The sequence below is a fragment of the Falco rusticolus genome, chromosome 8, assembly GCF_015220075.1.
Source record: "Falco rusticolus isolate bFalRus1 chromosome 8, bFalRus1.pri, whole genome shotgun sequence".
NCBI classification, from domain to species: domain Eukaryota; kingdom Metazoa; phylum Chordata; class Aves; order Falconiformes; family Falconidae; genus Falco; species Falco rusticolus.
The window spans coordinates 20,614,362-20,630,771 of record NC_051194.1 but is presented as its reverse complement, the minus strand read 5'-3'; the positions used below and the strand labels follow the sequence as shown (position 1 = coordinate 20,630,771).

The window sequence follows — 16,410 nt, the reverse complement described above, 5'->3', positions numbered from 1 at the left end:
TTGATGTTAGAAACTGGATACAACTTTACAGGGAAAAGCGAAGATCTCTTATATCTGGTTTAATTTTCATTATAGCCTAAACCCGAAAACTGTAGGGATGCAGGAGTAGTAAGAACAAGCAGTACTTCTGTATTTTTTCTTTCTCATGCTATGTGTTCAATTCACCAAGGGCACCCTTTTGGATAACTACTATAGCTTTATGGCAAAGTGATATCTATAATGCAGTATATTTATTTTGATAACGTACGTTTTATTGGGTTTTGTACTAATAGAAGCGTTTTAAACGAAGGAAGAGGATTAAAAAAATAAAATCGCAGATCGTTGGCTCCGATTGACAAGAACGGTTCTTACAGGTGTACTGAAAACCATTAAAGAAAGTTGAAAACTCCGTGTGTGTTTTGAAACAATCCTAGTTGTGGTTTATCTCCCGCTGATCCACAGAACTAGGTGAGTCAGGGCTTGCAGCCGGGCGCGCTGCGGGGCGGCTCCGGGAGCGGCAGGGGCGGTGGAGCAGCGCCCGCAGCGCCGCGGTGGCCGGGAGCTGTTTTGCAGCCTCAGAACCGGGGATTTTACAGGCAGGGAAATGCCCGGCGTGGCAACAGGAGCTGCGGGAGACGCCGTGTTCAGCTCGGAGCTGCTCTGCCGCACGAGCGGGACTGGTCCTCTGTACCTGCTGGTGTCCTGCCTCCGCATCTTGTCATGCCCGATGATCTCTGACCGGGGCTAAATAGACCAATCAATGCCCCCGCGTTCAAACGATGCGTTCGTGCCTGCGATATACTGAATAGCACGTTGTGAATCCGTATGTCTGTGGCTTGATGTGGGCAATGACGATTTTCTCGGGATTCGCTGAAATCTAGAAATCCTCTGTGGATGATATCGTTCTTCCGGGCTCCTTTTAGTCACCTCCGCTCTCGCTGTCCCCACATAGCAGCTGCGAGCTCTCGTGGCTTATTGAAGGGCATCTTGACAACACTGCCTGCTCTGTCAGCAGGCACAGCCTGCCTCTGCGGGGAGCGGCGGGGAGAGTGCGGGAACAGCGGATCAGCCTGGCCCCGCGGGCGACAGCAGAGCTGCTCTGCCCGCTCCTCTCGCTGGGGGAGACGCGGGGCTGAGGGTGAGCCCGCGGAGGGGGATCTCCCGGGGGGGCTCCACATGGGATAGCGCGGGCTGGCTGCTACGCCGGGTCCCCAGCGGGAAGAGCCCGGTGTTTCGGGTCACTGGGGGTGCCACCGTCCTTGCGCTCATTCCTGCCCGGAGGAGTCCATGTGCGAAAGGCGATCGCAAGGTCCCTGCACCTCCGTCGGCTGCTCCGTGCTGGCGATTTGGGCTCGTTCCGAGGAGGAGCTCTGGTCTTCCTCATTCCACTGTCCGGCTCCCGTCAGTGTACGAGCTTTCCACGGGCTCCCTGCAGCCGGAGATGAGGGCTGAGGCTGCCCATCGCTCCGGGGACAGCTGCCGCCGTGGAGAGCTCATCGGCTCCCCTCGGAGGAGAAACCGCAGGGCTGTCGCTCAGTCTGCTCCCCCGCACGGATTCAGTCCCTTCTGCCGTCCCCCGCTGAAGCGCCGTGTCCTAACCGAGCACCAGTGGGCGTCCCCTCATGGTTGGTGGGCGCCCGTGGGGCTTTCCCAGCCTTCGTACGGGGCGGGACGTGTCCGCCGACCTCCGCGGCAGGCACCGCTCCGCGTCTGCGCTTGGCCTCGCCCGCGGGAGCGGCGCCTCAGAGTCATCGCTGACGTAGATGATGCTGTTCAAACACGAGCGGTCCTTCGTGTGGTGCAGCTGTGTGCTTCACAGCTCCGAAATAACGCCGTTTACTATTCACCTTTATTTTTTTGCCTTTGCTGGCTTAACAGTTTCTTCTGGCCACTACCAATGCTGCGACCACGACTGCATGGCTGGACTAATGCCGTCTTATTGCCAGATGATTGACTGAAAATATAAGACGGGGTGGCAGAAAGAGTACCTAAGGGATGCTCGGGGTTCTGAGGAGGTATAAATGCAGCACTGCAACGGCCTGTAGGGCAGAGGGATGTGGAGGAAGCTCTTTGTGAGCACATTGTGGAGAGAGGCATGCTGGAGAGGGGTTGTGTAACGGTGAGTGAGACCACAGAGGTCTTGGACCATGCCCTCTGGATTGCGAAAAGATGAATTCCTCAGCAACTCGGATCAAAACGGCTTTAAGAATGGGTGAAGCCAAGGGAAGGAACAGTCTGGTAAAGTGAAAGCAAATATGAGATCAAAGAGGTGGGGTTTTAAACAGCGGTTACCTTGTCTGCTGTGATACCAAGGGACGTGTCTGCATTAAAGGCATTTAATATGACTGATGTGCAAATAACATAATTAGAGTAAGTGACTTCAGGTGGAGAGGAGACCTTTGAGATTGGAGACCCTGAAAAGAGGAGTTGGGTGGAGCACCAACCAAGCAAGACTGAAAGTGGAGAAACTGCATTGCAAGGTACCCTTGAGACTCCCAGGGGAGATGGATGTGGGAGGCAGAGCATGAACAGGTAGAGAGGAACAGGCCTGGGACTCTGCTGAGCAGAGCAGTGGCTTCACACAAAGGGCAAGACTGGATTCTTCCCCCGTGGCACAATGGTGTTACTGCCTTCACAGCAGGAGTGGCTGTGGTGTGACTGACCCTGGATATTTAATATTACTAAGCACTGGATTTTGGCTGTGCCCAGAGCTGTCTACCTGAGCAGTGTGTGGATCAGGCACTCATGCAGTGCAGTAGGAGGTGGGTGTTGAGATGATGCCAGCAACACACATGTTCTTGTGGGTGAAGCTGACTGCAGAGTGTGGAAAAGGACAATAGGACAAGGAATGCTAAAATACTGAAGTAGTGTTGTGGAAGGTTTAAAAGTGTTGATAAAAAGGAAGAGAATTGAAGGTAAGTTCCTTTAGAGCCATGTAAATAAACATTAGGCAATAGTAGAGAATTAAAGAGATGTAGCAGAAAGCTGAAGAAGTTATTTTGATGGTAAATGGGTAGTAAATGAGAGAATTAAAGACAACATCAGTGTAGGCTGCCAGATATTTCTGAAAATTGTTCACTAACGATTTTCTGCTAGCAGTGCTGGTATTTCAGGCACCTGTAGGCATATCCACAGATTGTTATTCTAATACTAAGATTTAAAGAAAATCTGCCTTTGGGTTGGTTTACCTGTTCAGAAGGAGGATCTTAGGCCCAAAATTCTTGAGTTTCTTCAATGCAAACCCAGTCCCAGATGGGTGAGTAGAATCTGTGTGTGCACCTGGGACACAACACCTAGCTGGCTGAACTTTCCCAGACAGATGGATTTATGTTTGCTGTAGGCCAACACTCGGGGAAATTTATCAGTCTTTGCTGTGACTTTAATAGGTGTCACTGCATTGTTCAGTGTGTTTAAAATGACTGTGCATCACTACAGAACAGTAAAACTAGGAACTTAATCATGTATTGTAGATGACATCATATCTTGGCAGGAGTCCAGGGCAAATTTGGAGTAGGGGGAGTCTGGATGACAATTTTATGCTGACTCAGGGGGAACTGGGGATTTCTGCAGTTAACAAGAAAGAAAAACAGCATACTATAAATACTTATATTGCATACTGTGTGCAACGGTACAAATTTACGTAGTGTGTGAATTAAGGTAGGTGCACACCCCCTCTACAGTTCCTGCATTCAGGCCCCTGCCCCCTGCCCCGCCCCCCCCCCCCCCCCCCCATGGGTGTGGTAACGTCAATGCAGTAGAAATGAAATGCAATATTCAGGTACTGCCAGGGGCGCTTGGAGTTTAAAAAAATCATAATATCCATTGATATTGGTGCTAGGGCTGACCAAGGCTTGCTCTGGTGTGGGCAGGATACAAACCTCACTGGGAGCTTTTGCTGAGTTGTGAGGATAAAGACTGATGTATCAATTTTACAGGTAGGGAAATGTAAAACTTTTGGATGTGCTCCTGATTTTCTCCAATTTTAAAAGCCCTGATACTATGTATAATTGAAATGTTCTTTTTCACTTGCCTGGAAACTCTCAGCAGCATAAAGAAACACAATGAGCTCAAGAAGGGTTAAGATCTGTCCTTGTCACACATTTGTAGCCTATTGCTTTTGACTGATCAGGATCTCATGATAATAAACTCTCACAGAAGGAAACTGGAAACAGAGGAGACCGGAGGGGTTGTCAGGGCTTGAGGCCCATCTGTGTAAATTGCTGCCGAAGGTCATTTCAGGAAGGTTTTCCAGCAGGACATTTTGAAATGCTTTCTGCTCTCTCCCACCTGCTTAGAGGGTAGTTGCTAACTGTACCCTCAGTGCAGAAAGTCGGGGAAGCTGAGAGCTTTGATTTTGAATTTTGTTTTCTTTTTTTCACTTGTAATCTGCTGTCTCTGTGGTATCAGCTCGTCTCTCCCCACAGTTCCTGGACATGTCCTAAATGCAAGACCTCTCTGGCACCTATATTTACTTCTCTATAAGGTAATTTGGCTAATGCAGCCTCTCACTTTCTCCCGCCCACCCGAGCCATCCCCATCCTGCTTTGGTGGGCTGGATGGGAGCTCATCTGTGGCTGCGGGTGAACTGATTGGGCGCTGTCAGAGGAGAGATCCTGCTCTCCAATAATTCGTGTTAATTTACCTTGTCCAGAAGGGGAAGCAGGAAAGAGACTGTTTCTTTTCCTTCCCTGCCCCCCCCCCCCCCCCAACTTCTCGCTTCCTTTTTTTTTTTTCTTTCTGCCTCCTTTAATTGTGCTCTTAAAACCCCTCTGGGGAAACGTTATGCCCAGCCGGAGCATGCCTGGACTGTGCTGACCCATGTTTAGCCGATGCCTGTCACTTCTCATACGTGTTTCTCTTCCGCCGCGGTACACTGACAGCGTGCGGCAGCGCATCCTCTCCTGCAAGGAGTGGAGGGAGGGAGGGGGCTCAGCTCTGCATCTCCCCTTCGCGGGAGCGCATCCATGCTGCCAATTCGGCCACCCGGGGTCCCACCTCATCTCCGTCGGCGCGTTAAAAAAAAAAAAAAAAAAAAAAAGCTGGCGGGAGCAGCCGCTGGCCGGCGGGGCGGCAGCGGCAGGGGGAGCGCAGCCCCTCCCCGGCGGCGTAGATGGCGGCCTCTGGGTGGCGCCGGGCAGCGCCAGGGCCAGCGCCGGGCAGCGCCAGCGCCGGGCACAGACCGGCCGCCTCTCCCCGCACTGCGCCGGCGGAACCGCCGGGCCGCCTCCCGCGCCGGCAGCGAACTTGTCACCTTGCCGCCGGCGCGCACCGGTGCTGCCCGTTCGCGTCGCGCTGGGAACTTCGGGTGTTTGCTGAAATTCTGGATTATGTTCCTGCTGAGCCGGTCTGCAGGGAGTTGAGCCAGGGGAGGAAGAATGCGGGTCTATTTAATGGTCTTCTGCCTTATCTGCTGCACCGCGAACGGGAAAGTAGTGTATTCCATCGCCGAAGAAACAGAGCGTGGAGCGTCTGTTGGGAACATAGAGAAGGATTTAGGAATAAACGCAGCTACACTTTCAGCTCGGAAATTTCGCATGATCACCGGTTCAAGTAAGCAATATTTTAATATAAATGCAAGCACGGGGGCTTTGTCTGTTAGTGAGCGCATAGACAGAGAGCAGCTTTGTGAATTAAAGTCTGTCTGTCTTCTGAATTATGAACTCGTGTTAGAAAACCCTCTAGAGCTTTATAGGATGGAATTTAAAGTCTTGGACATAAATGACAACTCCCCCACCTTTCCCTTAAGTGAATATCATATAAATGTGCCTGAGTTCCTGTCACCGGGGGCACGGTTTACACTCCCCAGCGCCCAAGATCTCGACGAAGGGACGAACAGTGTCCAGAACTATACTCTGAGCCCTGATGAATATTTCCATTTGGAAATGCAGACACGTGGGGACGGGAGTAAATATCCTGAATTGGTGCTGAAGAAAGCCTTAGACAGGGAGCAGCAAGCTACTCACAGACTTGTCCTTACAGCCAAGGATGGTGGGGATCCTCTAAAGTCCAGTGATGTCCCAGTCATTGTGACTGTGCTGGATACCAATGACAATGCACCAAAATTTGAGCACTCTGTCTACAGGGCGAGTATTTTGGAAAACTCCCCCAGTGGCACTTTGGTAGTGCAAGTGCATGCCACGGACTTGGATGAAGGTCCAAATGGAGAGATCAGGTATTCACTTAGCAATGCTACTTCTGCTGATCTCCGGCAAATGTTCTTAATTCACCCGCACACTGGGGAGGTGACAGTCAATGGTGTTTTAGCTGTTCAGAGATCATTCCTTGAGATGCTTATTGAGGCAAGGGATAACGGGGCATTTGGCTTGTCCAGCACAGCTAAGTTGCTGGTGGAAATCACTGATGTGAACAATCATGGCCCAGAGATAACAATTACATCCCTTTCCAGTCCTGTTCCTGAGGATGCTGTGCCTGGCACAGTGATAGCTCTGCTGAGTATTTTGGATAAGGACCCTGGGGAGAATGGGAAAGTAACCTGCCAGATCCCTGATAACCTTCCCTTCCAGTTAAAGCCTTCCCTTGAAAATTACTACAGCCTGATCACCAGCGGGCTTCTGGACCGAGAGCTGATCAGTGGGTACAACATCACCATTACAGCCACAGACTTGGGCTCTCCACCCATCACCACTCAGAAGACCATTTGGGTACAGATTTCTGACGTGAATGATAACCCCCCTGTCTTCAGCGCTGACACATTTGATGTGTTCATGGAGGAGAACAATCCACTTGGTGCTTTCCTCTACCAGGTCTCAGCATCTGACCGTGATATGGGGGAGAATGGCCGCGTCTCCTACATGCTCAGGAATGCCACAGTTGCAGGCAGTGCCCTGGCCAGCTTTTTGTCTGTGAGCTTGGCCAATGGGAGCATCTATGCAAAACATGCCTTTGACTTTGAGCAGCTTAGGAGCTTCTGCTTTCAAGTGGAAGCCAAAGACAATGGGTCACCAGCTCTGAGTGCTGCCATAACTGTAAATGTTTACATCTTGGACCAGAATGACAATGCCCCAGCTATCCTGTACCCCATCAGCCAGAACGGCTCAGTAGCTGTGGAAGTTGTGCCCCGCCTGGCTGATGAGGACTACCTGGTGACCAAAGTGGTGGCAGATGATGAGGACAATGCGCAGAATGCCTGGCTTTCCTATCACCTTGCCCACTCCTCTGACTCCACTCTGTTCCACTTGGCACCGCACTCTGGTGAGCTACGCACCATGCGCTCCATGCGCTCCACTGACTTCCTCAAACACAAGGTGGTTGTGGTGGTGCGGGACCATGGGGATCCACCACTTTCCTCTACTGTGACAGTGGGCATCCTGCTGGCTGACACCCTGCCCCAGGCACTGCCAGACTTTGATGACAGCGGGGAGCCACCACCACTGCTCAACACTACAAACATCTACTTGATTGTTTCCCTTGGTTGTGTCTCTTGCATCTTTGCAGCGTTCCTCCTCTTTCTTGCCATTGTGCGGCTGTGCCATTGCCGGACTTGCTGCTGCAGCAGCTGCTGCTGCCCAGCTGATGAGTATGAAAAGTATTGCTATAGCGTGCACATGCTTCCTAGCTCCCACCTCCCACCGGACATGCTGGAGGTCACTGGCATGGGTAAACTGACTCATACCTACTTGTACAGGGCATCTGTAGGTCTTGGGCCTAGTAACAGCAGCATCCCAAATGGTGATGCTGGGAACGTTCCCAGTGGCTCAAGGTTACAAGTGCCAGGACCCTGCATCCAAGTGCAGCGGGTCCAAAGTGATCGGTTGAGTGCTGTCCTTGTGGTAAGTACATCTTCCTTTCACTTTTTTCCTCCCAGGCACATAGCCTTGTGTCTACACTGGGTTGCTGTCAGTGCAGAAGAGGGTACTTGCAGGAGAGCAGGCATCATTTCATGGCACCTGAAGGAAATTGCAGGTTCTTTTATATCTTTTTGAGTGAAATATAGTCATGGGATGACAAAATACTTTTTTCTCCATGAATATTTATGACCTTCAGACATAACTGAAGGTAAAGAAGATGTAAGTGAAAACTATCTTGCAAGCCATGCCATTGTCTTCAGATGGTGAAGTAGGGGCATGATGAGAGTCCATTTAAGTGTCTAATCCATGGGTGATTCTAATGTACACTGAATGGAGACTGTGATTTATTTTTTAAAATATCTTTTTATCCCCACCACCGCCTCATTACTGAGATCATTTCACTGAGTGGTGAGTAGTTTGCTGAGCTGAGATACAGGTTTACAGTGCCCAGGGTAAGCCTGTAGTGGAATAGCAGGAATTCAATATCCAGCACCTCTTTCAGAAATGTGATTTGTAGTGCTCATCTCTCTTTCCAGGCAATCCACAGGTCTTGTGAATATAAAATATTTCTCTTCTGAGCCTCCAACCAAGCTGGTTTCTTATCAGTAGTGAGATGGGTGACTTTGCAGGAGAGAATACCTTTTTTTGATCACAGTGCAGGGCTACAAGTGGGATACGTCTGCAGGTCTGATTTACCGGGTGTTGCTGTGTCACTTGTCCAAGATTCAGTTTTCTTATATGCAGAATAACACTGGTTGTATTTTAATATGTGCTGTGAGTCATCTTTATATTTTTATGAAGTTTTGAGATGCTTTGCCTGCAAACTGTCAAATTTCCTTAGTGTACATAACAGTAACTAACGACTGTTGGCTCTGTCCAGGCCAGTAGTCTGTAGGAAGAGCTACTTCGAATGCTTCTAAAGAAAATATGAGAGCCCATCTTAGACAGACATGGTGTAATCTGCTTCCTGCAGTTGTTTTTATCCTAATTTAAAATTGTTAGAGGTTGTCCTAAGTCTGTAACCATTATATTTATTTTCATTTTTGAAATCATTATTGTACCTTTAAATACATGTAAATGGCCAGCCTCTTTTTGAACCTTGATGTAAGGGTAGCTTCAGCAACTTCTTTGGATAATAAAATACATATTCAGCTATATAGCACTTCCTTTTATAACTGGAATTTCCAAGTAGTGATTTTTAGTAAGTTTTCCCTTGTTCTAGAAAAGATCCCTAATTTGCTCTTGACTATGCATTTAGTTTATCATGCCTTCTCTGATTTATCTGTTGGCAATGTGAAATGGGTTTGTGGGTTGTTCCCAGCCCCACCCCCACCCAGCCCCCACCCCCGCTTTGGTAAACACAAAGCTTCCATAACAACGGTGATTTAAAAAACAACTAATTTCTGTGTTCCTATTGAGCAATATCTTGAAACTCAGATTACCAACATATTAATGGACTGAATAATAATGAAAATGCACAAGTATCCCTAATCTCTGTAGTGAGAGCAACTAAAATGTATCTTGTTACATCTCACTGTATATCAGTCATTCAGGTGATTTTTTAAACTTGAAATATGAGACACCTTCTTAGGAGCTTTTGATAGCGGGCAAAATAAATCCAAGATGTCATCTTTGGCAATTTTATTTCTTTAGCTCCCAACATGCAGAGATGGGTAACCATAGATGTGACCTATGTGGAAAGTCCAAAGGCTATGCGTTAATTAGGCTGAGTAGGGGAGCAGAGGCAGAGACTGTGAAAACTTGTCTACCCTTATAAAATGATGCCAGTTGTTATTAATCTAGTGCTGATGATTCCAGTGGCTAGTGTACTGGAGAATCAGCTACATATGTATCACACATACATGCATATATATACAATTTACATATTTCTTGCAAAATTTGTAAGTTATTAAAGTGGCATTCTTATTCAAATAATCAGGAGTGGGCAGAAGCTGCAGTTTCTGTACTTTCATGTATACATGCTTTAGATTCACCAAGATTTAAAATAAAGTATAATTATGTTAAAGAGATGCTTGGAAGATAGTTTCTAGTCATCTGAGCTGGGAAAGAGATCTGTCACTCATTCTTGAAAACTACTGCTTAAATCCAAATCCCTATGAACTTAGTGATTGTTACGCAGAAAGATCACAGTCACTATTAGTGAAGAATATTTTCATTCATTTTATATTAAAATGAGCGCATTATATTTTTTCAGTGTTTGCCAATAGAATTTTCAGTGAAACATAAAATTCAGGTTTGGGTGTTGACTAAATTTTGTCTTTGAGTGCTTTTTGACTGACACATTTGGAGTTAAAAATATAAACATGAGTGACCCTTTGAACTTTAGAGGAGGGATCATTGTATTGCTCCCTAAGAATATAAATGTAATGAAAAGAAAGCATCAAATATTTAAAAGGCACTGTGAGCAACTCCATAGTTATAATTCAAGGGACTGGATATTACTCCAAAATTACAATTTTAGCAGAACTTAAATATCCCTGATTTTTATTTACCTTTTTTAATTGAGGGGGAGATTGCAGGTTTTGGTACGTGAAAGATAGAAAAAGTCTACACGTATCAGAAGTTAATTGATATTCCAGAAATCAAATGTATTTTCAAAAAGGACATTCATTTCTTTGTTCTTGATTGTTTTTTGCTACTGAATTAAATGATAGGCTTGAATGATTTTTACATATGCAGATTAATGAGACTGTTTTGTGCTTTTACATCTTCTATTTAGGTTAGAGCTAAAAATAGAACTATGTATGGCCATAATAGGGATACAGTAAACTGTAATTGTATCTCTTTCAGTATTTTTCTGTCTTTCTGCAATGTAGCATAAGTGACAAGCATGTTACACAGCTATGCTACTGTGCTGATTAGAGACAAAGGTACTACCGGGGTTATTAAAGTAAGCAGCAGTACATTGAGTATTTCTGGGATTTGGATGTGGCCATGCATTGCTGCAGTTCTTTCATTTGCTTGTGTTGTCCATTGTGCTATGCAAAAGATCTGTAAGTTATTTCTACATTCAGAGTATAATGACCTCTCTGTGACTTGACATTCAATATTTAGGTTATATCCAAAAATAGACATGAACCTAGATATGGAGAACGTTTTTGCTGAACTGTAGTAAGAGTGGAATAATTTTACACAACATGGCATGCTTTTCCACTGACAAAAATGGATGCACTTACACTGAGACAGTGGCATGCAATTTAGGCTGAACTGCCTCAGGCTAAGCATCAGTAGCTTACTCGCAGAAGTAAAGACCAGCCATGTGAGTAAGCCCTCCCTGCATCTTGTTCTGATGGGGTCATGCCCCACCACATAGTCAAATATAAGGGTGAAACACCTTCCCGATTTCTTCTGTGTGTGCTGATAACAATGTGCCCAGAACCAGCAGTCTTATGCCCACATTGTAAGAATTCAGTTGTGTAGGCAGATTTCTTGGCTACAGAAGTTACTCCTGAGGTCAGGCCAAGAAACTCCTAGAAAGAGAGATGATAAAAAAAATAAAATTGCAAGGGAGACTGCTGTAGCTTTGCCTCTTTCTGGCCACTCCAAATAGAAAGATACAGCTCCAATGCATCCCAACAAATCTTAAAAAAAACCACCCAACCCAACCTCAACAAAAGAACACTGTCCAGGAAAGGCTAAAAATGCCTGACTGAAACTTTGCTTGTCTGATCTGCCCTGGGGTATTATTTTTAGAGGTAGTGGAAGGGACAGTGACAGAAGGAGTAGCTTGAGACAAAGGGTTTGAGGGTATGTGGAAAGTAATGTGACTGGTTTTGGAGATGCATAAGGCAAAGGCAATGATGGCCAGAGAAGGATGAGACGGGGTGGTGACCTGGGCTGAGGGAAAGTAGATGTGCATAGTAATTCTTGTATGAAAACATATGAATCAAGTCCAGTCCTTTCCTCTATCAGCCACCATTTAATCTTAAATCTTCAAATTCAAAGATTTAAATTTAAATTGTAAAAATACTAATTTAAATTGTAAAATTCATAAGATTGTGCTGATTATTTCTATTGGAAATTTATTCCTCTAAGTCTTTGAAACCCCCTTCTGACATTCTGTCAACAGTTATTTGCTATGAATTTGTAGACATTTGTTCTTGTGCCAGCAATGTCCTTTTAGTCAAGTAGTTCTTTTCCCTCTTTGGGGCTTACTTTCTTCATAGTTTAGAGGGCAATCACATATTTTCTTAGCCTTTGTTTGATTCAGCTAAACAAGTCAGTCTCTTTCAGTCTTTTTTTTCTACGGTCACCTCTGCACTTGTCTGATCACGCTACTGTCCCTTCTTTACATCTGTTCTTCCTTTGTGGATATATATTTCTTGCAAATATGTGACCAAAATTATGTATAGTATTTCAAAGGGCCTTCTATACAGTGATAGGAATACTTTGTGATCCAGGAGATAGGGAATACATCACCTGATAATTCTTGGCATGGCAGTTGCCTTCTCCATCGTTGTAATATCTTGAATGATCAGTCACAGAAGTATTATTGCAGCACTTCTTTGGGGTAGAGGTGGATTTGGAAGGGTTGGTTCCCAGGATGGTGGTTTTTCTGCCTAACTTCATTCATCTAAATGCTTGATGTTTGAACCTCATATGTTAAAAAATCATAGCCACCTGCTGAGAGCAAGTCATCTTGTTCATCTTAGACATAAGAGTTTAGACATAGTCTACAAACAGTGCTGAGACTAGGTGCACAACTTTTAAATAACTGAAACTAGTTATTAGTAGTACCTTATGGGAGTCTGCACTTTGGGTTATTAGATGTTGGCCATTTCTGTGACAGGCATCAAGTTGTTCCTGCAGTGAATGATGCCATGTGCTTGTTTTCTGCGACTGTTATTAAATAGCCCAACTTATTGTGCCATTGTTAAACTTTTTGATGTAGAGCTGTACTGAATGTTTTACTGAAATCGGAATAGATTAGATGAATTTCAGTTTATGTTTTCATTGAAGAGAATTGAAAACCAGTCTAGCAAATAGTTGTCTTTGATGAATCTGAGAATTTTCTTCCTTTTCAGTGTACCTTCATTTCTCATCTATTCCTTCCACCAAATTTTTATCCAAACAGGCGGAGTAGTGGGTTTGTGGTCACATTGGCTGCATTTTACCATTCTAAATTACTGGCACTGCAGTTGCTTTTCTCCAATCTGATTATTCTACTCCAAGCTTGACAGGTTTATCTTAAAACAACACCACCAACCAACCAACAAAAAAAACAACAAAAAAACCAACCCAAACCAAACCCTCCTCAATCTGCTTTTATTTGTTGGTTCTTTTAAAAATCTGTGATGGAAATCAGGTAGTGGGGATTTGAGGATGTGAACTCCCAACATTTTAATATCTGCCTTGGTGATAGCAGTTTCTGTTCCCTCAGAGTTATTTGTCACATAGTCAACATCACACTCAAGATACAGAAAATAGAGGAAAATAACGGATTCGCTGTCATGAGATGGGATGGTGTCTCAAGAGGCTGATTGCTCCACATGTGCCATATTTTCATACTATTGGCTTGTGAAACCTCGGTAACCTGTTGGAGAGAGGCTGCTGGATGTTTAATGTAGCCCAATGTAACTGTACTCATGCTATGTATTTTTTGGATTACAGTTACCTTGTTTTAATGTAAGGAAAGGAATTCTGTGAAGAGTGCAGCTTGCTGAGGACTGTTTAAAATCACGATTCATCAAAAGAGTAGCAACAAAATCCAACACCAGAACTGAAAAGGGAGGCAAGTAGATACATGGGGAATTAAGATAACTCAATTGAGATTTGTAAGGCATAGAAAAGGGCAGTGCAACAGCTCAAAGATTTGGTTCTACTGGAGACATTTGAAGAATAAAAGCAAATTTGACAAATATAGCAAGTAGAAATTAATTATCAGAGAAAGAAGGTGCATTAAGAAATAAAGAAGAGGTCTGTAGTCTCTAGTCTTTGAGTACTCTCTCTAAGGAAAATGAGCACATTTTGATCTTTGGATTCTTTCTTCTCCAAAGGAATGATTTTTATATTTTGATCTATTAGTTCTTCCATCTCCCCCTGGGCTTGTCCCAGCCTGATTGGTCTTGACACCTCATTTAGTGGCTCTTAATTTCTTTCCTATGCTGCAAAAGCTGTCTTCCCAAAGTCAACCATCTTTGTACAATTGGTCTGCAAAATTTATGATGTTCTTTCATGAAACCTGAGGCTGTTGGTTCCAAAATTTCTGTGCTGTTTTTCCTTAACCTTTCCCAATTCCTTTGTAGTGGGCAGAAGCCAAGCAATGAAGTTTTATGTCTGAATGGGCTCTTCATCTTTTGAACTACATAGCTCTTTCCTATGTGTCTTGGGAATCTATTTTAGACAGCTTTTAGGTTTTTCTTTCTAGCCAGTAGTTATGAGGAGATTGGTGCAATATCTTTATGGTTACAGCACTTCTTATTGCATGCTATTAAATTCACAGGGTTGTGATCAGACATTTCAATGTAAGTCTGATTTCAGTCTAACTTTGTGACACTCTGTGAATCCCCATACAAGAGAGATACAGAGCTACTGGAGACAGTCCAGCACAGGGCTGGTAAGATAACGAAGGGACTGGAGCTTGTCTCATATGAGGAGAGACTGAGAGAGCTGGGACTGTTTTGCCCAGAGAAAAGAAGGCTCAGTGTGGCGGGAAGGAAATCTCATTAATGTATGTAAATAACTGAAAGGAAGGTATAAAGAAGACAAAGCCAGGCTTTTTTCAGTGGTGCCCAGTGAGAGGAAAAAAGGAGATTCTAAGTAAGTGTAAGGAAACTGCTGGGGTTTTTTCTTACTGAAAGTATGCTGAACACTGGCACAGATTACCTAAGGGGTTGTGGAGTCTCCATCTTTGGAGGTATTCAAAAGCTGTCTGGACATGGTCTTGGACAACCTGCTTTAGTTGGGCCTGCTTAAATGGTGGGATTGGACAAAATGATCTCCAGAGGTCCCTTCCAGCCTTGACCAGTCTGTAATTCTGTGTTGTCCTTAATGGAGGAGTGTGCTGAGTGTGCCCTACCTTACTGAGCTCTGTGATGATGATGGAGTGCAGCTTGCAAATTATATCCTCTAGTAGATTTCCACGGGATAAATTAGTCACAGGCAGTTCCTGGGGGAGAGGGTGGTGCTGGGTTAAAAATGTGAGATAGATGTTGCTAAAGTAAATGCTTGAGGATTTCAGAGAGACATTGCAGAGATTTATATTTTTTTAAAAATATATTTAACAAGTTTAAGCTGTTGGTTTATCGTAATTGAGATGGTAATAACTAAATTAAGCCATTTAAAAGTTGCAGGATTTAGAAAACTATTCGATTTAACGTGTGTGCTTACAACATGGACCAGGTGTGCTGGTCTATAAAAAGCAATGTTCCTGGACATTTATTGCCCAGTCAAAATTAGTGCAGTGGAGATTGGGAGAAGTGGGGAGAACAGGTTAATGTAGTAAAGGTTTAGGCACCTAGGTATTCTGTGAGAGGATGACGTATCCATAGGATCTGTGGTGCCATGGAATTTCTGTGTGAAACATCACACTCCATAGATTTCAATGAGTCAATTTTTGTTTGTATTTACTTTGGAGAATCTTTTTTTTTTTTTTTTTTGACAGAAAAGGGAAAAAGCCCCAACAAAACAACCCCAAACCTTCAATTACATATTTGCTTAGGAAGCCCTTTTCTGTGGATTTCATTTTCACTTGTCTTAAGATACCAAGGGCTCAAAACACCTGTTTAGTTGTAAAAGAACTGCAGAATTTGAGTTTTGTTAGTTGAAAATGCAGAATTTAGGAATATTGATAAATGCCAGTGGAAGCGCTACTCAGAGTAACTGCTGAGTTGAATGTTCAGTGACTAAATCTTGTGAAAGGGCATGGGTGCAAAGAGCACAAGAATGCTAAAGGTGCTGAAACAGGACTATGATCCCTGCAACAATGCAAGCTGAGGCATTTGGGATTTTTGTCTTGTGGTTTGGTGGTTGGTTGGTTTTTTTTAGGTTTTCAGGTTTGTAGGCAGAAGCTCATTTGCTTGCATTACCCATTCTCCCTTACCTGTCACACCTCCAGTCCCCAAAAAAGGAAGAAGAAAGTCTAGCCAAATTTATTCGAGTCATCTTAATTCCACTCTGTCAGCCTGCTATTTATCTCCAATAGGTTTACCTCATGAGAAAAATTTGGAATACTTCAGGAATCATTAAAATGTGATGCTGTAAATGTATTTCCTTCTGTTGTCTTGGTTTTCTTCTTTGTAGAATCCTAGTCTCATGGAGCATGGCCTGTATAAATTCTATTGTCTATATATGTTTCTTCAAGTGAATTCTTATTTGGAGTTGTGGGTATTTTTAGGGGTTTTTTTGTGGGGAAGGGTTGTTGAATGTGTGTTTTTATTAGGGAGGGGAGGTGTGCTGGTTTTTGGTTGGGCAATTATGAATACCCTAAAGATAATCAAACTCTAAAGCTGTTTTCAATATAATATCGGTGATTTCTTTCTTCCAGGCAGGTGAGTTATAACTGCCACCTTGTCTCACCTTTTTTTAGCCATTGAAGTAAAAACACCCTGGCAAATGAATTGTCTAATCTGAGTTGCCAGCTGGAATACCTTCAAAGGATTTT

General features: G+C 44.4%; 1 protein-coding gene across 6 annotated transcripts in view; it reads left to right on the top strand.

Annotated features, from left to right (window-relative positions):
* Positions 1–16,410, top strand: part of LOC119152920 (protocadherin alpha-C2-like) — a 97,424-nt gene that overhangs the window by 10,551 nt on the left and 70,463 nt on the right. Inside the window, exon 1 of one of the 6 annotated variants that reach the window (XM_037398717.1) lies at positions 5,536–7,769. The exons of the other annotated variants lie outside the window; for them this stretch is intronic. Coding sequence (XP_037254614.1) covers positions 5,673–7,769 — 2,097 coding nt within the window. The 5' untranslated portion in view covers positions 5,536–5,672. Of the gene's footprint in view, positions 1–5,535; positions 7,770–16,410 lie in introns of those variants that run through there. 6 annotated transcript variants of the gene reach the window in all.